Genomic DNA, 22,931 nt, shown 5'->3' with positions numbered 1-22,931 from the left:
TGCTGTCTGATAGGCTGGTGGACTGTAGATCAGAGGAAGGACCATTCATCTGTTCAGCCAGGTCTAGGGGTCAGGGGTCAGGGGTCAGGGGTCAGGTAGTGGGACTTACTGCTGTCTGATAGGCTGGTGGACTGTAGATCAGAGGAAGGACCATTCATCTGTTCAGCCAGGTCTAGGGGTCAGGGGTCAGGGGTTAGGTAGTGGGACTTACTGCTGTCTGATAGGCTGGTGGACTGTAGATCAGAGGAAGGACCATTCATCTGTTCAGCCAGGTCTAGGGGTCAGGGGTCAGGGGTCAGGGGTTAGGTAGTGGGACTTACTGCTGTCTGATAGGCTGGTGGACTGTAGATCAGAGGAAGGACCATTCATCTGTTCAGCCAGGTCTAGGGGTCAGGGGTCAGGGGTCAGGTAGTGTGACTTACTGCTGTCTGATAGGCTGGTGGACTGTAGATCAGAGGAAGGACCATTCATCTGTTCAGCCAGGTCTAGGGGTCAGGGGTCAGGGGTCAGGGGTTAGGTAGTGGGACTTACTGCTGTCTGATAGGCTGGTGGACTGTAGATCAGAGGAAGGACCATTCATCTGTTCAGCCAGGTCTAGGGGTCAGGGGTCAGGTAGTGGGACTTACTGCTGTCTGATAGGCTGGTGGACTGTAGATCAGAGGAAGGACCATTCATCTGTTCAGCCAGGTCTAGGGGTCAGGGGTCAGGGGTTAGGTAGTGGGACTTACTGCTGTCTGATAGGCTGGTGGACTGTAGATCAGAGGAAGGACCATTCATCTGTTCAGCCAGGTCTAGGGGTCAGGGGTCAGGGGTCAGGTAGTGTGACTTACTGCTGTCTGATAGGCTGGTGGACTGTAGATCAGAGGAAGGACCATTCATCTGTTCAGCCAGGTCTAGGGGTCAGGGGTCAGGGGTTAGGTAGTGGGACTTACTGCTGTCTGATAGGCTGGTGGACTGTAGATCAGAGGAAGGACCATTCATCTGTTCAGCCAGGTCTAGGGGTCAGGGGTCAGGGGTCAGGGGTTAGGTAGTGGGACTTACTGCTGTCTGATAGGCTGGTGGACTGTAGATCAGAGGAAGGACCATTCATCTGTTCAGCCAGGTCTAGGGGTCAGGGGTCAGGGGTCAGGTAGTGGGACTTACTGCTGTCTGATAGGCTGGTGGACTGTAGATCAGAGGAAGGACCATTCATCTGTTCAGCCAGGTCTAGGGGTCAGGGGTCAGGGGTCAGGTAGTGTGACTTACTGCTGTCTGATAGGCTGGTGGACTGTAGATCAGAGGAAGGACCATTCATCTGTTCAGCCAGGTCTAGGGGTCAGGGGTCAGGGGTCAGGGGTTAGGTAGTGGGACTTACTGCTGTCTGATAGGCTGGTGGACTGTAGATCAGAGGAAGGACCATTCATCTGTTCAGCCAGGTCTAGGGGTCAGGGGTTAGGGGTTAGGTAGTGTGACTTACTGCTGTCTGATAGGCTGGTGGACTGTAGATCAGAGGAAGGACCATTCATCTGTTCAGCCAGGTCTAGGGGTCAGGGGTTAGGGGTTAGGTAGTGGGACTTACTGCTGTCTGATAGGCTGGTGGACTGTAGATCAGAGGAAGGACCATTCATCTGTTCAGCCAGGTCTAGGGGTCAGGGGTCAGGGGTCAGGGGTCAGGTAGTGGGACTTACTGCTGTCTGATAGGCTGGTGGACTGTAGATCAGAGGAAGGACCATTCATCTGTTCAGCCAGGTCTAGGGGTCAGGGGTCAGGGGTCAGGTAGTGTGACTTACTGCTGTCTGATTGGCTCAGTAGATCAGTAGGTCTGTTACTCTGCTCTGCCAGGTCTACAGCCATCCTGATGTCCTCCATCCATTTTACCATCTCTGATGCACAGCTAGGGACAGGGGACAGACATGGTTTAGATAGACAGCTAGGGACAGAGGACAGACATGGTTTAGATAGACAGCTAGGGACAGGGGACAGACATGGTTTAGATAGACAGCTAGGGACAGGGTACAGACATGGTTTAGATAGACAGCTAGGGACAGGGGACAGACATGGTTTAGATAGACAGCTAGGGACAGGGGACAGACATGGTTTAGATAGACAGCTAGGGACAGACATGGTTTAGATAGACAGCTAGGGACAGGGGACAGACATGGTTTAGATAGACAGCTAGGGACAGGGTACAGACATGGTTTAGATAGACAGCTAGGGACAGGGTACAGACATGGTTTAGATAGACAGCTAGGGACAGACATGGTTTAGATAGACAGCTAGGGACAGACATGGTTTAGATAGACAGCTAGGGACAGACATGGTTTAGATAGACAGCTAGGGACAGGGGACAGACATGGTTTAGATAGACAGCTAGGGACAGACATGGTTTAGATAGACAGCTAGGGACAGGGGACAGACATGGTTTAGATAGACAGCTAGGGACAGACATGGTTTAGATAGACAGCTAGGGACAGGGGACAGACATGGTTTAGATAGACAGCTAGGGACAGACATGGTTTAGATAGACAGCTAGGGACAGGGGACAGACATGGTTTAGATAGACAGCTAGGGACAGACATGGTTTAGATAGACAGCTAGGGACAGGGGACAGACATGGTTTAGATAGACAGCTAGGGACAGGGGACAGACATGGTTTAGATAGACAGCTAGGGACAGGGTACAGACATGGTTTAGATAGACAGCTAGGGACAGGGGACAGACATGGTTTAGATAGACAGCTAGGGACAGACATGGTTTAGATAGACAGCTAGGGACAGGGGACAGACATGGTTTAGATAGACAGCTAGGGACAGACATGGTTTAGATAGACAGCTAGGGACAGGGGACAGACATGGTTTAGATAGACAGCTAGGGACAGGGGACAGACATGGTTTAGATAGACAGCTAGGGACAGGGGACAGACATGGTTTAGATAGACAGCTAGGGACAGGGGACAGACATGGTTTAGATAGACAGCTAGGGACAGACATGGTTTAGATAGACAGCTAGGGACAGACATGGTTTAGATAGACAGCTAGGGACAGGGGACAGACATGGTTTAGATAGACAGCTAGGGACAGAGGACAGACATGGTTTAGATAGACAGCTAGGGACAGGGGACAGACATGGTTTAGATAGACAGCTAGGGACAGAGGACAGACATGGTTTAGATAGACAGCTAGGGACAGGGGACAGACATGGTTTAGATAGACAGCTAGGGACAGACATGGTTTAGATAGACAGCTAGGGACAGGGGACAGACATGGTTTAGATGGACAGCTAGGGACAGACATGGTTTAGATAGACAGCTAGGGACAGACATGGTTTAGATAGACAGCTAGGGACAGGGGACAGACATGGTTTAGATGGACAGCTAGGGACAGACATGGTTTAGATAGACAGCTAGGGACAGGGGACAGACATGGTTTAGATAGACAGCTAGGGACAGACATGGTTTAGATAGACAGCTAGGGACAGGGGACAGACATGGTTTAGATAGACAGCTAGGGACAGGGGACAGACATGGTTTAGATAGACAGCTAGGGACAGACATGGTTTAGATAGACAGCTAGGGACAGGGGACAGACATGGTTTAGATAGACAGCTAGGGACAGACATGGTTTAGATAGACAGCTAGGGACAGGGGACAGACATGGTTTAGATAGACAGCTAGGGACAGGGGACAGACATGGTTTAGATAGACAGCTAGGGACAGACATGGTTTAGATAGACAGCTAGGGACAGGGGACAGACATGGTTTAGATAGACAGCTAGGGACAGACTACAGACATGGTTTAGATAGACAGCTAGGGACAGACATGGTTTAGATAGACAGCTAGGGACAGAGTCCAGACATGGTTTAGATAGACAGCTAGGGACAGGGGACAGACATGGTTTAGATAGACAGCTAGGGACAGGGGACAGACATGGTTTAGATAGACAGCTAGGGACAGACATGGTTTAGATAGACAGCTAGGGACAGGGGACAGACATGGTTTAGATAGACAGCTAGGGACAGGGGACAGACATGGTTTAGATAGACAGCTAGGGACAGGGGACAGACATGGTTTAGATAGACAGCTAGGGACAGACATGGTTTAGATAGACAGCTAGGGACAGACATGGTTTAGATAGACAGCTAGGGACAGACATGGTTTAGATAGACAGCTAGGGACAGGGGACAGACATGGTTTAGATAGACAGCTAGGGACAGACATGGTTTAGATAGACAGCTAGGGGCAGACATGGTTTAGATAGACAGCTAGGGACAGGGGACAGACATGGTTTAGATAGACAGCTAGGGACAGACATGGTTTAGATAGACAGCTAGGGACAGGGGACAGACATGGTTTAGATAGACAGCTAGGGACAGACATGGTTTAGATAGAAAGCTAGGGACAGAGTACAGACATGGTTTAGATAGACAGCTAGGGACAGACATGGTTTAGATAGACAGCTAGGGACAGGGGACAGACATGGTTTAGATAGACAGCTAGGGACAGGGGACAGACATGGTTTAGATAGACAGCTAGGGACAGGGGACAGACATGGTTTAGATAGACAGCTAGGGACAGACATGGTTTAGATAGACAGCTAGGGACAGGGGACAGACATGGTTTAGATAGACAGCTAGGGACAGACATGGTTTAGATAGACAGCTAGGGACAGACATGGTTTAGATAGACAGCTAGGGACAGGGGACAGACATGGTTTAGATAGACAGCTAGGGACAGGGGACAGACATGGTTTAGATAGACAGCTAGGGACAGGGGACAGACATGGTTTAGATAGACAGCTAGGGACAGACATGGTTTAGATAGACAGCTAGGGACAGGGGACAGACATGGTTTAGATAGACAGCTAGGGACAGGGGACAGACATGGTTTAGATAGACAGCTAGGGACAGACATGGTTTAGATAGACAGCTAGGGACAGGGGACAGACATGGTTTAGATAGACAGCTAGGGACAGACATGGTTTAGATAGACAGCTAGGGACAGACATGGTTTAGATAGACAGCTAGGGACAGGGGACAGACATGGTTTAGATAGACAGCTAGGGACAGACATGGTTTAGATAGACAGCTAGGGACAGACTACAGACATGGTTTAGATAGACAGCTAGGGACAGACATGGTTTAGATAGACAGCTAGGGACAGACTACAGACATGGTTTAGATAGACAGCTAGGGACAGGGGACAGACATGGTTTAGATAGACAGCTAGGGACAGGGGACAGACATGGTTTAGATAGACAGCTAGGGACAGGGGACAGACATGGTTTAGATAGACAGCTAGGGACAGGGGACAGACATGGTTTAGATAGACAGCTAGGGACAGAGTACAGACATGGTTTAGATAGACAGCTAGGGACAGAGTCCAGACATGGTTTAGATGGACAGGGGACAGACATGGTTTAGATAGACAGCTAGGGACAGGGGACAGACATGGTTTAGATAGACAGCTAGGGACAGGGGACAGACATGGTTTAGATAGACAGCTAGGGACAGACATGGTTTAGATAGACAGCTAGGGACAGAGTACAGACATGGTTTAGATAGACAGCTAGGGACAGGGGACAGACATGGTTTAGATAGACAGCTAGGGACAGACATGGTTTAGATAGACAGCTAGGGACAGACTACAGACATGGTTTAGATAGACAGCTAGGGACAGGGGACAGACATGGTTTAGATAGACAGCTAGGGACAGGGGACAGACATGGTTTAGATAGACAGCTAGGGACAGACATGGTTTAGATAGACAGCTAGGGACAGAGGACAGACATGGTTTAGATAGACAGCTAGGGACAGGGGACAGACATGGTTTAGATAGACAGCTAGGGACAGACATGGTTTAGATAGACAGCTAGGGACAGGGGACAGACATGGTTTAGATAGACAGCTAGGGACAGAGTACAGACATGGTTTAGATAGACAGCTAGGGACAGGGGACAGACATGGTTTAGATAGACAGCTAGGGACAGGGGACAGACATGGTTTAGATAGACAGCTAGGGACAGACATGGTTTAGATAGACAGCTAGGGACAGGGGACAGACATGGTTTAGATAGACAGCTAGGGACAGGGGACAGACATGGTTTAGATAGACAGCTAGGGACAGGGGACAGACATGGTTTAGATAGACAGCTAGGGACAGGGGACAGACATGGTTTAGATAGACAGCTAGGGACAGACATGGTTTAGATAGACAGCTAGGGACAGGGGACAGACATGGTTTAGATAGACAGCTAGGGACAGGGGACAGACATGGTTTAGATAGACAGCTAGGGACAGGGGACAGACATGGTTTAGATAGACAGCTAGGGACAGACATGGTTTAGATAGACAGCTAGAGACAGGGGACAGACATGGTTTAGATAGACAGCTAGGGACAGACATGGTTTAGATAGACAGCTAGGGACAGGGGACAGACATGGTTTAGATAGACAGCTAGGGACAGACATGGTTTAGATAGACAGCTAGGGACAGGGGACAGACATGGTTTAGATAGACAGCTAGGGACAGGGGACAGACATGGTTTAGATAGACAGCTAGGGACAGACATGGTTTAGATAGACAGCTAGGGACAGGGGACAGACATGGTTTAGATAGACAGCTAGGGACAGGGGACAGACATGGTTTAGATAGACAGCTAGGGACAGACTATAGACATGGTTTAGATAGACAGCTAGGGACAGGGGACAGACATGGTTTAGATAGACAGCTAGGGACAGGGGACAGACATGGTTTAGATAGACAGCTAGGGACAGGGGACAGACATGGTTTAGATGGACAGCTAGGGACAGGGGACAGACATGGTTTAGATAGACAGCTAGGGACAGGGGACAGACATGGTTTAGATAGACAGCTAGGGACAGGGGACAGACATGGTTTAGATAGACAGCTAGGGACAGGGGACAGACATGGTTTAGATGGACAGCTAGGGACAGACATGGTTTAGATAGACAGCTAGGGACAGGGGACAGACATGGTTTAGATGGACAGCTAGGGACAGACATGGTTTAGATAGACAGCTAGGGACAGGGGACAGACATGGTTTAGATGGACAGCTAGGGACAGACATGGTTTAGATAGACAGCTAGGGACAGGGGACAGACATGGTTTAGATGGACAGCTAGGGACAGACATGGTTTAGATAGACAGCTAGGGACAGGGGACAGACATGGTTTAGATGGACAGCTAGGGACAGACATGGTTTAGATAGACAGCTAGGGACAGGGGACAGACATGGTTTAGATAGACAGCTAGGGACAGACATGGTTTAGATAGACAGCTAGGGACAGACTACAGACATGGTTTAGATAGACAGCTAGGGACAGGGGACAGACATGGTTTAGATAGACAGCTAGGGACAGGGGACAGACATGGTTTAGATAGACAGCTAGGGACAGGGGACAGACATGGTTTAGATAGACAGCTAGGGACAGACATGGTTTAGATAGACAGCTAGGGACAGGGGACAGACATGGTTTAGATAGACAGCTAGGGACAGGGGACAGACATGGTTTAGATAGACAGCTAGGGACAGACATGGTTTAGATAGACAGCTAGGGACAGACATGGTTTAGATAGACAGCTAGGGACAGACATGGTTTAGATAGACAGCTAGGGACAGGGGACAGACATGGTTTAGATAGACAGCTAGGAACAGACATGGTTTAGATAGACAGCTAGGGACAGGGGACAGACATGGTTTAGATAGACAGCTAGGGACAGACATGGTTTAGATAGACAGCTAGGGACAGACATGGTTTAGATAGACAGCTAGGGACAGACATGGTTTAGATAGACAGCTAGGGACAGGGGACAGACATGGTTTAGATAGACAGCTAGGGACAGGGGACAGACATGGTTTAGATAGACAGCTAGGGACAGGGGACAGACATGGTTTAGATAGACAGCTAGGGACAGACATGGTTTAGATAGACAGCTAGGGACAGGGGACAGACATGGTTTAGATAGACAGCTAGGGACAGGGTACAGACATGGTTTAGATAGACAGCTAGGGACAGGGTACAGACATGGTTTAGATAGACAGCTAGGGACAGACATGGTTTAGATAGACAGCTAGGGACAGGGGACAGACATGGTTTAGATAGACAGCTAGGGACAGGGGACAGACATGGTTTAGATAGACAGCTAGGGACAGACATGGTTTAGATAGACAGCTAGGGACAGGGGACAGACATGGTTTAGATAGACAGCTAGGGACAGAGTCCAGACATGGTTTAGATAGACAGCTAGGGACAGACATGGTTTAGATAGACAGCTAGGGACAGGGGACAGACATGGTTTAGATAGACAGCTAGAGACAGGGGACAGACATGGTTTAGATAGACAGCTAGGGACAGACATGGTTTAGATAGACAGCTAGGGACAGGGGACAGACATGGTTTAGATAGACAGCTAGGGACAGGGGACAGACATGGTTTAGATAGACAGCTAGGGACAGGGGACAGACATGGTTTAGATAGACAGCTAGGGACAGACATGGTTTAGATAGACAGCTAGGGACAGACATGGTTTAGATAGACAGCTAGGGACAGACATGGTTTAGATAGACAGCTAGGGACAGGGGACAGACATGGTTTAGATAGACAGCTAGGGACAGACATGGTTTAGATAGACAGCTAGGGACAGGGGACAGACATGGTTTAGATAGACAGCTAGGGACAGGGGACAGACATGGTTTAGATAGACAGCTAGGGACAGACATGGTTTAGATAGACAGCTAGGGACAGGGGACAGACATGGTTTAGATAGACAGCTAGGGACAGGGGACAGACATGGTTTAGATAGACAGCTAGGGACAGACATGGTTTAGATAGACAGCTAGGGACAGACATGGTTTAGATAGACAGCTAGGGACAGACATGGTTTAGATAGACAGCTAGGGACAGGGGACAGACATGGTTTAGATAGACAGCTAGGGACAGACATGGTTTAGATAGACAGCTAGGGACAGACATGGTTTAGATAGACAGCTAGGGACAGGGGACAGACATGGTTTAGATAGACAGCTAGGGACAGACATGGTTTAGATAGACAGCTAGGGACAGGGGACAGACATGGTTTAGATAGACAGCTAGGGACAAGGGACAGACATGGTTTAGATAGACAGCTAGGGACAGACATGGTTTAGATAGACAGCTAGGGACAGGGGACAGACATGGTTTAGATAGACAGCTAGGTACAGTGCCTTGAAAAAGTATTAATCCACCTTGGCGTTTTTCCTATTTTGTTGCATTACAACCTGTAATTTAAATGGATTTATATTTGGATTTCATGTAATGGACGTACACAAAATAGTCAAAATTGGTGAAGTGAAATGAATGATAACAATAACTTGTTTCAACAAAAAAAAAATGACGGAAAAGTGGTGCGTGCATATGTATTCACCCCCTTTGCTATGAAGCCCCTAAATAAGATTTTGGCCATCAAGGAAAACGCTATGTCTGGCGCAAACCCAACACCTCTCATCACCCCGAGAACACCATCTGTGGTAAGACTTAAAGATTGCTGTACACCAGCGGAACCCATCCAACTTGAAGGAGCTGGAGCAGTTTTGCCTTGAAGAATGAGGCAAAAATCCCAGTGACTAGATGTGCCAAGCTTATAGAGACATACCCAAAGAGACTTGCAGCTGTAATTGCTGCAAAAGGTGGCTCTACAAAGTATTGACTTTGGGGGGGGTGAATAGTTATGCACGCTCAAGTTTTCAGTTTTTTTGTCTTAATTCTTGTTTGTTTCACAATAAAAAAATATTTTGCATCTTCAAAGTGGTAGGCATGTTGTGTAAATCAAATGATACAACCCCCCCCAAAAAAATCTATTTTAATTCCAGGTTGTAAGGCAACAAAATAGGAAAAACGCCAAGGGGGGTGAATACCTTAGCAAGCCCCTGTACAGAGTACAGACATGGATTACTACCTACAGCGAGGGGAGAAGAGGAGAGGGTTATTACAGCAGGGGAACGCCACAGCAGAACAAAAGGTTCAGTATTGAGGTTAACACTCATTCATATTTCATAGAGTTATTCTGATGAGCATCTGTGCTTGATACATCATTACACAATGAAACGGTGTAGAACTGAGAATGGACCTATATTCATACAGATTTCTGACTGTGTCCAGCTCGCTAATAATCACCGAACTGAAAGCTAGACAGTCAGGGATCATCGGAAATTACCAAAACGAAGGATAGAGGACAATGTTTTGCTAATTTTGACAGCGAGGAAATATGACCAATTTTCAGTGAGGCCCTACGGACCTCGTTGATGACAGAATGCGGCCCCCGGGGAAAAATGAGTTTGACACCCCTGCTCTAGAACACTCTAAACCACCCAACAACACCCTAAACTCTCTAGAACACATCTAGAACACTCCTGAACACTCTAAACCACCCTACACTCTCTAGAACACTCCTGAACACTCTAAACCACCCTAAACTCTCTAGAACACTCCTGAACACTCTAAACCACCCTACACTCTCTAGAACACATCTAGAACACTCCTGAACACTCTAAACCACCCTACACTCTCTAGAACACTCCTGAACACTCTAAACCACCCTACACTCTCTAGAACACTCCTGAACACTCTAAACCACCCTACACTCTCTAGAACACTCCTGAACACTCTAAACCACCCTAAACTCTCTAGAACACTCCTGAACACTCTAAACCACCCTACACTCTCTAGAACACTCCTGAACACTCTAAACCACCCTAAACTCTCTAGAACACTCCTGAACACTCTAAACCACCCTACACTCTCTAGAACACTCCTGAACACTCTAAACCACCCTACACTCTCTAGAACACTCCTGAACACTCTAAACCACCCTACACTCTCTAGAACACTCCTGAACACTCTAAACCACCCTAAACTCTCTAGAACACTCCTGAACACTCTAAACCACCCTACACTCTCTAGAACACTCCTGAACACTCTAAACCACCCTAAACTCTCTAGAACACTCCTGAACACTCTAAACCACCCTACACTCTCTAGAACACTCCTGAACACTCGAAACCACCCTACACTCTCTAGAACACTCCTGAACACTCGAAACCACCCTAAACTCTCTAGAACACTCCTGAACACTCGAAACCACCCTACACTCTCTAGAACACTCCTGAACACTCGAAACCACCCTAAACTCTCTAGAACACTCCTGAACACTCTAAACCACCCTACACTCTCTAGAACACTCCTGAACACTCGAAACCACCCTAAACTCTCTAGAACACTCCTGAACACTCTAAACCACCCTACACTCTCTAGAACACTCCTGAACACTCTAAACCACCCTACACTCTCTAGAACACTCCTGAACACTCTAAACCACCCTACACTCTCTAGAACACATCTAGAACACTCCTGAACACTCTAAACCACCCTACACTCTCTAGAACACTCCTGAACACTCTAAACCACCCTAAACTCTCTAGAACACTCCTGAACACTCTAAACCACCCTACACTCTCTAGAACACATCTAGAACACTCCTGAACACTCTAAACCACCCTACACTCTCTAGAACACTCCTGAACACTCTAAACCACCCTACACTCTCTAGAACACTCCTGAACACTCTAAACCACCCTACACTCTCTAGAACACTCCTGAACACTCTAAACCACCCTAAACTCTCTAGAACACTCCTGAACACTCTAAACCACCCTACACTCTCTAGAACACTCCTGAACACTCTAAACCACCCTAAACTCTCTAGAACACTCCTGAACACTCTAAACCACCCTACACTCTCTAGAACACTCCTGAACACTCGAAACCACCCTACACTCTCTAGAACACTCCTGAACACTCGAAACCACCCTAAACTCTCTAGAACACTCCTGAACACTCGAAACCACCCTACACTCTCTAGAACACTCCTGAACACTCTAAACCACCCTACACTCTCTAGAACACTCCTGAACACTCGAAACCACCCTACACTCTCTAGAACACTCCTGAACACTCGAAACCACCCTAAACTCTCTAGAACACTCCTGAACACTCTAAACCACCCTACACTCTCTAGAACACTCCTGAACACTCTAAACCACCCTACACTCTCTAGAACACTCCTGAACACTCTAAACCACCCTACACTCTCTAGAACACTCCTGAACACTCTAAACCACCCTACACTCTCTAGAACACTCCTGAACACTCGAAACCACCCTAAACTCTCTAGAACACTCCTGAACACTCTAAACCACCCTACACTCTCTAGAACACTCCTGAACACTCTAAACCACCCTAAACTCTCTAGAACACTCCTGAACACTCGAAACCACCCTAAACTCTCTAGAACACTCCTGAACACTCTAAACCACCCTACACTCTCTAGAACACTCCTGAACACTCTAAACCACCCTAAACTCTCTAGAACACTCCTGAACACTCTAAACCACCCTAAACTCTCTAGAACACATCTAGAACACTCCTGAACACTCTAAACCACCCTAAACTCTCTAGAACACATCTAGAACACTTTTACCTTGCTGCCAGGACGACAGACTGGCGCTGACCAAACAGGGTGAAGGAATGAGGAACTCCCCAGTCATCCTCACTCTCCCTGATCTGAGGACACAGACACAGGGGTTGGATCAGAGGAGAGACAGAGCTCATTTACAGCTGTGGTATGTTATCTAAAGCTAACACCATAGGGCCAGCTTTATCTATGTCCAGGAAACTGGCCCATAATGTTACGGTTCAGGTTCTGGAGACTCGTACTGTCATGCCGTAGAGAGGCAGCTGGCCGTGAACCTTGAACTGGTTGTCTGCGGTCATCCCTCTGCTGGTGTACACCAGGGAATCACTGAACTGGAGGGGGAGAGGGGAACACAGAGAGGGATAGGATACCTGAATTGTGAGTGAGGAGCAGAGGAGTCATGTGACAGGAAGTAGGAAGTAATGACTAACCAGGAAGAACATCCTCTGCTGTAGTCCTTTCCCTGAGAGTTTACTGAGACATCCCAGTCTGATAAACTCCTGCATTGGGTAGATAAACAACACACTGAGTAAACAATGAACAACATCATCTCTGTAAATCAGAGACACTAAAGGACAACATGAGGATTGATGTACTACAACTTCAAATAAATCAGGACAATAGTTGTCAGAGCAAAGTCAGGTAAAACTGTTCCCTCACCCTGCCCGGTATAGCCAGGTCCTGGATGCCTGTCAGATCTTTCTTCAGTTCTAGAAGCTTCTGGAAGTTCTCCATCTTCATCATGGTTCCCTGAAGCTGCAGTACCATCTCTGATATATCAGCTAGGGCGGCTAGAGGAGGAGATTTAGTACACACACACCATCTCTGATATATCAACTAGGACAACTAGAGGCAGGGGATTCTCTCTCTAACACACACCATCTCTGATATATCAACTAGGACAACTAGAGGAGGAGGGTTCTCTCTCTAACACACACCATCTCTGATATATTAACTAGGACAACTAGAGGAGGAGGGTTCTCTCTCTAACACACACCATCTCTGATATATCAACTAGGACAACTAGAGGAGGAGGGTTCTCTCTCTAACACACCCCATCTCTGATATATCAACTAGGACAACTAGAGGCAGGGGATTCTCTCTAACACACACCATCTCTGATATATCAACTAGGACAACTAGAGGAGGGGGGTTCTCTCTCTAACACACACCATCTCTGATATATCAACTAGGACAACTAGAGGAGGGGGGTTCTCTCTCTAACACACACCATCTCTGATATATCAACTAGGACAACTAGAGGAGGGGGGTTCTCTCTCTAACACACACCATCTCTGAGATATTAACTAGGACAACTAGAGGAGGAGGGTTCTCTCTCTAACACACACCATCTCTGATATATCAACTAGGACAACTAGAGGAGTGGATTCTCTCTCTAACACACACCATCTCTGATATATCAACTAGGACAACTAGAGGCAGGGGATTCTCTCTAACACACACCATCTCTGATATATCAACTAGGACAACTAGAGGAGGAGGGTTCTCTCTCTAACACACACCATCTCTGATATATTAACTAGGACAACTAGAGGAGTGGGTTCTCTCTCTGCTGTAGCCTACCTCTGCTGTCTCTGAAGTCTTGGTGTGTGGGGGGGTAGTGTTTGCAGAGTCTCTCCAGAATCAGTTTGTAGTGCAGCAGGCGATGCAGGGGGCGCAGCAGGAACACGTTAAGGGGCAGGTAGCACACCTTCTGCTGCTCAAACTCCCGACACGCCTCCTCCAGCCGCTGGGACGAACGGCACGAACGCTCCAACTCCACCAACACCTCACCGTGACGCTGCAGGAGGGACGTCAACTGCTGCTGGGGCAGAGAGAGAGGGTTAGGTAGAAGATTTAGGGGTTAGTTAGCTGGGGCAGAGAGAGAAAGGAGAGAGAGAGGGGGAGAGGAGAAGGGTAGGGGGTTAGGGAAAGAGGACTGTTAGCTGGGGCAGAGAGAGAAAGGAGAGAGAGAGGGAGAGAGGAGAGGGGTAGGTTAGGTAGAAGATTTAGGGGTTAGGGAGAGAGGACTGTTAGCTGGGGCAGAGAGAGAGGAGAGGGTAGGTTAGGTAGAAGATTTAGGGGTTAGGGAGAGAGGACTGTTAGCTGGGGCAGAGAGAGAGAGGGGTAGGTTAGGTAGAAGATTTAGGGGTTAGGGAGAGAGGACTGTTAGCTGGGGCAGAGAGAGAGAGGGGTAGGTTAGGTAGAAGATTTAGGGGTTAGGGAAAGAGGACTGTTAGCTGAGGCAGAGAGAGAGGAGAGGGTAGGTTAGGTAGAAGATTTAGGGGTTAGGGAGAGAGGACTGTTAGCTGGGGCAGAGAGAGAGAGGGGTAGGTTAGGTAGAAGATTTAGGGGTTGGGGAGAGAGGACTGTTAGCTGGGGCAGAGAGAGAGGAGAGGGTAGGTTAGGTAGAATATTTAGGGGTTAGGGAAAGAGGACTGTTAGCTGGGGCAGAGAGAGGAGAGGGTAGGTTAGGTAGAAGATTTAGGGGTTAGGGAAAGAGGAATGTTAGCTGGGGCAGAGAGAGAGGAGAGGGTAGGTTAGGTAGAAGATTTAGGGGTTAGGGAAAGAGGACTGTTAGCTGGGGCAGAGAGAGGAGAGGGGTAGGTTAGGTAGAAGATTTAGGGGTTAGGGAAAGAGGACTGTTAGCTGGGGCAGAGAGAGGAGAGGGTAGGTTAGGTAGAAGATTTAGGGGTTAGGGAAAGAGGACTGTTAGCTGAGGCAGAGAGAGAGAGGGGTAGGTTAGGTAGAATATTTAGGGGTTAGGGAGAGAGGACTGTTAGCTGCTGCTGTAAAGATGCCAACCCCATGTGATAATCATGATCAACATCATGAGGTGTTCCTAGATGTTCATCAGATGGCTCCACCTTTAACCCACAGGTCCTACATTACTCTGAGGACATTTTGAAGGGTAAGAACGATATCCACATGTCCTGTACCTTTAACCCCTGAATGTTCTTCAGCATGACGTCACCGATACGCTGGTAGTCTCCTTTAATGTGGGCGTTGGACCGCCCCTCCCTGGAGAGAGAGAGAGAGAGAAATCAATATCAACATTTCTACCTGCATCTATGCCTAACTCTGCAGGACACAGACAGACACCTTTTCACCCTCTTTCTCCCTCTCTCTCATTGTCACCATATTGAGGGGGAACTGCGGAATGAACATCACTCATTCAGTAACCCATCTGTCCCTCTCTCTAATTGACACCACATTGCAACAGGGTGATTAACCGCTGAGAAGCATCAATCCCCAGGAGAAGATCAAACCCTTCCTGTGAGTGGTGAGGGAGTTATGACACCCTGACTGCATTGCTGAGATTCTCCAACCAACTTGTAGATGTACCATATGTAACTAATAAAGAACACTGACCTACTCAGTGTAGTTACACAGTTGAACCAGCAGACGGAGTAGTGGAGCAGTGTTCTCTATGTATCTCCTCTCAGAGGAGCAGTATTAGCTATGTCTCTCCTCACTGTTCTCTATGTCTCTCCTCTGTGTTCCCTGGGTCTCTCCTCAGTGTTCTCTAGGTCTCTCCTCAGTGTTCTCTAGGTCTCTCCTCAGTGTTCTCTAGGTCTCTCCTCAGTGTTCTCTAGGTCTCTCCTCTATGTTCTCTAGGTCTCTCCTCAGTGTTCTCTAGGTCTCTCCTCAGTGTTCTCTAGGTCTCTCCTCTCAGTGTTCTCTAGGTCTCTCCTCAGTGTTCTCTATGTCTCTCCTCAGTGTTCTCTAGGTCTCTCCTCAGTGTTCTCTAGGTCTCTCCTCAGTGTTCTCTAGGTCTCTCCTCAGTGTTCTCTAGGTCTCTCCTCAGTGTTCTCTAGGTCTCTCCTCAGTGTTCTCTAGGTCTCTCCTCAGTGTTCTCTAGGTCTCTCCTCACTGTTCTCTAGGTCTCTCCTCTATGTTCTCTAGGTCTCTCCTCAGTGTTCTCTATGTCTCTCCTCAGTGTTCTCTAGGTCTCTCCTCTCAGTGTTCTCTAGGTCTCTCCTCAGTGTTCTCTATGTCTCTCCTCAGTGTTCTCTAGGTCTCTCCTCAGTGTTCTCTAGGTCTCTCCTCAGTGTTCTCTAGGTCTCTCCTCAGTGTTCTCTAGGTCTCTCCTCAGTGTTCTCTAGGTCTCTCCTCAGTGTTCTCTAGGTCTCTCCTCTCAGTGTTCTCTAGGTCTCTCCTCAGTGTTCTCTAGGTCTCTCCTCAGTGTTCTCTATGTCTCTCTGTGTTCTCTAGGTCTCTCCTCTCAGTGTTCTCTAGGTCTCTCCTCACTGTTCTCTAGGTCTCTCCTCTCAGTGTTCTCTAGGTCTCTCCTCAGTGTTCTCTAGGTCTCTCCTCAGTGTTCTCTAGGTCTCTCCTCAGTGTTCTCTAGGTCTCTCCTCAGTGTTCTCTAGGTCTCTCCTCACTGTTCTCTAGGTCTCTCCTCTCAGTGTTCTCTAGGTCTCTCCTCTCAGTGTTCTCTATGTCTCTCCTCAGTGTTCTCTATGTCTCTCCTCAGTGTTCTCTAGGTCTCTCCTCAGTGTTCTCTAGGTCTCTCCTCAGTGTTCTCTATGTCTCTCCTCAGTGTTCTCTAGGTCTCTCCTCTCAGTGTTCTCTAGGTCTCTCCTCAGTGTTCTCTAGGTCTCTCCTCTCAGTGTTCTCTAGGTCTCTCCTCAGTGTTCTCTAGGTCTCTCCTCAGTGTTCTCTAGGTCTCTCCTCAGTGTTCTCTAGGTCTCTCCTCTCAGTGTTCTCTAGGTCTCTCCTCTCAGTGTTCTCTAGGTCTCTCCTCAGTGTTCTCTAGGTCTCTCCTCAGTGTTCTCTATGTCTCTCTGTGTTCTCTAGGTCTCTCCTCTCAGTGTTCTCTAGGTCTCTCCTCACTGTTCTCTAGGTCTCTCCTCTCAGTGTTCTCTAGGTCTCTCCTCAGTGGTCTCTAGGTCTCTCCTCTGTGTTCTCTAGGTCTCTCCTCTGTGTTCTCTAGGTCTCTCCTCTCAGTGTTCTCTAGGTCTCTCCTCAGTGTTCTCTAGGTCTCTCCTCTCAGTGTTCTCTAGGTCTCTCCTCAGTGTTCTCTAGGTCTCTCCTCTCAGTGTTCTCTAGGTCTCTCCTCAGTGTTCTCTATGTCTCTCCTCAGTGTTCTCTATGTCTCTCCTCAGTGTTCTCTGTCTCTCCTCAGTGTTCTCTGTCTCTCCTCAGTGTTCTCTATGTCTCTCCGCAGTGTTCTCTATGTCTCTCCTCAGTGTTCTCTAGGTCTCTCCTCAGTGTTCTCTAGGTCTCTCCTCAGTGTTCTCTAGGTCTCTCCTCAGTGTTCTCTAGGTCTCTCCTCTCAGTGTTCTCTAGGTCTCTCCTCAGTGTTCTCTAGGTCTCTTCTCAGTGTTCTCTAGGTCTCTCCTCAGTGTTCTCTAGGTCTCTCCTCAGTGTTCTCTAGGTCTCTCCTCTCAGTGTTCTCTAGGTCTCTCCTCAGTGTTCTCTAGGTCTCTCCTCTCAGTGTTCTCTATGTCTCTCCTCAGTGTTCTCTATGTCTCTCCTCAGTGTTCTCTATGTCTCTCCTCAGTGTTCTCTATGTCTCTCCTCAGTGTTCTCTAGGTCTCTCCTCAGTGTTCTCTAGGTCTCTCCTCAGTGTTCTCTATGTCTCTCCTCAGTGTTCTCTATGTCTCTCCTCAGTGTTCTCTATGTCTCTCCTCAGTGTTCTCTAGGTCTCTCCTGTCAGTGTTCTCTAGGTCTCTCCTCAGTGTTCTCTAGGTCTCTCCTCAGTGTTCTCTAGGTCTCTCCTCTCAGTGTTCTCTAGGTCTCTCAGTGTTCTCTAGGTCTCTCAGTGTTCTCTAGGTCTCTCAGTGTTCTCTAGGTCTCTCCTCTCAGTGTTTCACCAGGGTCTCTGATTGGTCGTCCACCAGGGTCTCTGATTGGTCGTCCACCAGGGTCTCTGATGATGATCATTCCTGTATGACAGGCTGCTGTAGTGACTCACTGAGTGATCCACTGAATTCAGTCCTGAGTGGTACTGAATACCTGGACGCACGGGGACACGCCCACCCCCGCCCCTCCTCACCATTGCTGCAGCCTCTGCTCCACCTCCTTCAGGAAGAACTGGTGGAACTGATAGACTGGATCATAGTTGGTGTTGATCAGAGTCCTCACTGAGTCTGGCAGGACATCCTCTTTACTCAGCACAGCCTGGAACCACTGGGACAAAACACAACACAGCTGTTACACTTCCTCTTTACTCAGCACAGCCTGGAACCACTGGGACACAACACAACACAGCTGTTACACTTCCTCTTTACTCAGCACAGCCTGGAACCACTGGGACACAACACAACACAGCTGTTACACTTCCTCTTTACTCAGCACAGCCTGGAACCACTGGGACACAACACAACACAGCTGTTACACTTCCTCTTTACTCAGCACAGCCTGGAACCACTGGGACACAACACAACACAGCTGTCAGACTTCCTCTTTACTCAGTACAGCCTGGAACCACTGGGACACAACACAACACAGCTGTCAGACTTCCTCTTTACTCAGTACAGCCTGGAACCACTGGGACACAACACAACACAGCTGTCAGACTTCCTCTTTACTCAGTACAGCCTGGAACCACTGGGACACAACACAACACAGCTGTCAGACTTCCTCTTTACTCAGTACAGCCTGGAACCACTGGGACACAACACAACACAGCTGTCAGACTTCCTCTTTACTCAGTACAGCCTGGAACCACTGGGACACAACACAACACAGCTGTCAGACTTCCTCTTTACTCAGTACAGCCTGGAACCACTGGGACACAACACAACACAGCTGTCAGACTTCCTCTTTACTCAGTACAGCCTGGAACCACTGGACACAACACAACACAGCTGTTAGACTTCCTCTTTACTCAGTACAGCCTGGAACCACTGGGACACAACACAACACAGCTGTCAGACTTCCTCTTTACTCAGCACAGCCTGGAACCACTGGGACACAACACAACACAGCTGTCAGACTTCCTCTTTACTCAGTACAGCCTGGAACCACTGGGACACAACACAACACAGCTGTCAGACTTCCTCTTTACTCAGTACAGCCTGGAACCACTGGGACACAACACAACACAGCTGTCAGACTTCCTCTTTACTCAGTACAGCCTGGAACCACTGGGACACAACACAACACAGCTGTCAGACTTCCTCTTTACTCAGCACAGCCTGGAACCACTGGGACACAACACAACACAGCTGTCAGACTTCCTCTTTACTCAGTACAGCCTGGAACCACTGGGACACAACACAACACAGCTGTCAGACTTCCTCTTTACTCAGTACAGCCTGGAACCACTGGGACACAACACAACACAGCTGTCAGACTTCCTCTTTACTCAGCACAGCCTGGAACCACTGGGACACAACACAACACAGCTGTCAGACTTCCTCTTTACTCAGTACAGCCTGGAACCACTGGGACACAACACAACACAGCTGTCAGACTTCCTCTTTACTCAGCACAGCCTGGAACCACTGGGACACAACACAACACAGCTGTCAGACTTCCTCTTTACTCAGCACAGCCTGGAACCACTGGGACACAACACAACACAGCTGTCAGACTTCCTCTTTACTCAGTACAGCCTGGAACCACTGGGACACAACACAACACAGCTGTCAGACTTCCTCTTTACTCAGCACAGCCTGGAACCACTGGGACACAACACAGCACAGCTGTTAGCGAGGAGAGGCCAGCTGGATACCACTCCATGTAGCTGGCTATGCTGGGGAAGGGAGGGACCTGTTGTTTTAACACACCCTCCCATTTGTTTACACCAGCAGCAATAATTACACACACACACAGCCTCACACAGAACCTCATTACAGTCTACAGGACACCAGCTGTATAGGTAGTGTAGCTGGGGGGGGGGGGGGTCTACAGGACACCAGCTGTATAAATAGTGTAGCTGGGGGGGGGGGGGGTTACAGGACACCAGCTGTATAGGTAGTGTAGCTGGGGGGGGGGGGGGGGGGTCTACAGGACACCAGTGTATAGGTAGTGTAGCTGGGGGGGGGAAGGGGGGGGGGGGGGTCTACAGGACACCAGCTGTATAGGTAGTGTAGCTGGGGGGGAAGGGGGGGGGGGGGGTCTACAGGACACCAGCTGTATAGGTAGTGTAGCTGGGGGGGGGGTCTACAGGACACCAGCTGTATAGGTAGTGTAGCTGGGGAGGGAGGGTATTAGGGGGGGGGGTCTACAGGACACCAGCTGTATAGGTAGTGTAGCTGGGGGGGGGGTCTACAGGACACCAGCTGTATAGGTAGTGTAGCTGGGGGGGGGGGGGGGGGGGTATAGGTAGTGTAGCTGGTGGGGGGGGGGGGGTCTACAGGACACCAGCTGTATAGGTAGTGTAGCTGGGGGGGGGGGGGTCTACAGGACACCAGCTGTATAGGTAGTGTAGCTGGGGGGGGGGGGGGGGGGTCTACAGGACACCAGCTGTATAGGTAGTGTAGCTGGGGGGGGGTCTACAGGACACCAGCTGTATAGGTAGTGTAGCTGGGGGGGGGGGGGGGGGGTCTACAGGACACCAGCTGTATAGGTAGTGTAGCTGGGGGGGGGGTCTACAGGACACCAGCTGTATGGGGGGGGTCTACAGGACACCAGCTGTATAGGTAGTGTAGCTGGGGGGGGGGGGGGGGTCTACAGGACACCAGCTGTATAGGTAGTGTAGCTGGGGGGGGGTCTACAGGACACCAGCTGTATAGGTAGTGTAGCTGGGGGGGGGGGGGGGGGTGGGTCTACAGGACACCAGCTGTATAGGTAGTGTAGCTGGGGGGGGGGGGGGGTCTACAGGACACCAGCTGTATAGGTAGTGTAGCTGGGGGGGGGGGGGGGGTCTACAGGACACCAGCTGTATAGGTAGTGTAGCTGGGGGGGGGGGGGGGGGGGGGGGGGGTATAGGTAGTGTAGCTGGGGGGGTGGGGGGGGGGGGGGGTCTACAGGACACCAGCTGTATAGGTAGTGTAGCTGGGGGGGGGGGGGGGGGTCTACAGGACACCAGCTGTATAGGTAGTGTAGCTGGGGGGGTCTACAGGACACCAGCTGTATAGGTAGTGTAGCTGGGGGGGGGGTCTACAGGACACCAGCTGTATAGGTAGTGTAGCTGGGGGGGGGGGGGGGGGGTCTACAGGACACCAGCTGTATAGGTAGTGTAGCTGGGGGGGGGGGGGGTCTACAGGACACCAGCTGTATAGGTAGTGTAGCTGGGGGGGGGGGGGGGGTCTACAGGACACCAGCTGTATAGGTAGTGTAGCTGGGGGGGAAGGGGGGGGGGGGGGTCTACAGGACACCAGCTGTATAGGTAGTGTAGCTGGGGGGGGAAGGGGGGGGGGGGGGGGTCTACAGGACACCAGCTGTATAGGTAGTGTAGCTGGGGGGGGGGGGGGGGGGGTCTACAGGACACCAGCTGTATAGGTAGTGTAGCTGGGGGGGTCTACTAGTCTTACCACGGTTATAACTATTTTTACTACAGTTATAACTAATCTTACCACGGTTATAACTAGTCTTACTATGGTTATAACTATTCTTACCATGGTTATAACTAGTCTTACCATGGTTATAACTAGTCTTACCACAGTAATAACCGCCAGGTCCTTCTGGAAGGTTCTCTCTGTGGTGAGAAGCTCCTTGGCGATGAAGTAGGCCTTGTCAGTCGGGAACTTCTGGAAGAAAGAGAGAGAAAATGTTAGAGAGAGCAAGAGTCCAACGCAACATTAATACCCTCAGACACCAAGATGGAGTAAACAACATATTAGCCTTTCCTGTATTTTCTTTCAATCGAAGCATATATCCCACTTCAGCTAACCGTCGTAAAATCTCATTAGAAATGAGGTGTTTTTGGTGTGACAGTTACAGTGGGGAGAACAAGTATTTGATACACTGCCGATTTTGCAGGTTTTCCTACTTACAAAGCATGTAGAGGTCTGTAATTTTTATTATAGGTACACTTCAACTGTGAGAGACGGAATCTAAAACAAAAATCCAGAAAATCACATTGTATGATTTTTAAGTAAATAATTTGCATTTTATTGCATGACATAAGTATTTGATCACCTACCAACCAGTAAGAATTCCGGCTCTCACAGACCTGTTAGTTTTTCTTTAAGAAGCCCTCCTGTTCTCCACTCATTACCTGTATTAATTGCACCTGTTTGAACTTGTTACCTGTATAAAAGACACCTGTCCACACACTCAATCAAACAGACTCCAACCTCTCCACAATGGCCAAGACCAGAGAGCTGTGTAAGGACATCAGGGTTAAAATTGTAGACCTGCACAAGGCTGGGATGGGCTACAGGACAATAGGCAAGCAGCTTGGTGAGAAGGCAACAACTGTTGGCGCAATTATTAGAAAATGGAAGAAGTTCAAGATGACGGTCAATCACCCTCGGTCTGGGGCTCCATGCAAGATCTCACCTCGTGGGGCATCAATGATCATGAGGAA

The 22,931-nt window shown here is 49.1% G+C and overlaps 1 protein-coding gene across 1 annotated transcript in view; it reads right to left on the bottom strand.

Moving 5' to 3' along the window:
• Window positions 1-22,149, bottom strand: part of LOC311125817 (FERM, ARHGEF and pleckstrin domain-containing protein 1-like) — a gene marked incomplete at its 5' end in the record, with an annotated part of 45,153 nt that extends 23,004 nt beyond the window's left edge. The window contains 9 exons of the mRNA XM_084199848.1: window positions 1,770-1,873; window positions 12,512-12,594; window positions 12,748-12,837; window positions 12,937-13,005; window positions 13,166-13,296; window positions 14,090-14,327; window positions 15,445-15,526; window positions 18,507-18,640; window positions 22,060-22,149. Coding sequence (XP_084055974.1) covers window positions 1,770-1,873; window positions 12,512-12,594; window positions 12,748-12,837; window positions 12,937-13,005; window positions 13,166-13,296; window positions 14,090-14,327; window positions 15,445-15,526; window positions 18,507-18,640; window positions 22,060-22,149 — 1,021 coding nt within the window. The remainder of the gene's footprint in view (window positions 1-1,769; window positions 1,874-12,511; window positions 12,595-12,747; window positions 12,838-12,936; window positions 13,006-13,165; window positions 13,297-14,089; window positions 14,328-15,444; window positions 15,527-18,506; window positions 18,641-22,059) is intronic.
• Window positions 22,150-22,931: the final 782 nt, after the last annotated feature.

The sequence above is a fragment of the Coregonus lavaretus genome, assembly GCF_964263955.1.
Source record: "Coregonus lavaretus genome assembly, contig: HAP1_SCAFFOLD_1022, whole genome shotgun sequence".
In the NCBI taxonomy this organism is placed as follows: Eukaryota; Metazoa; Chordata; class Actinopteri; order Salmoniformes; family Salmonidae; genus Coregonus; species Coregonus lavaretus.
Note: the sequence above shows the minus strand (reverse complement) of the source record. Positions and strands in the feature narration are given on the sequence as shown.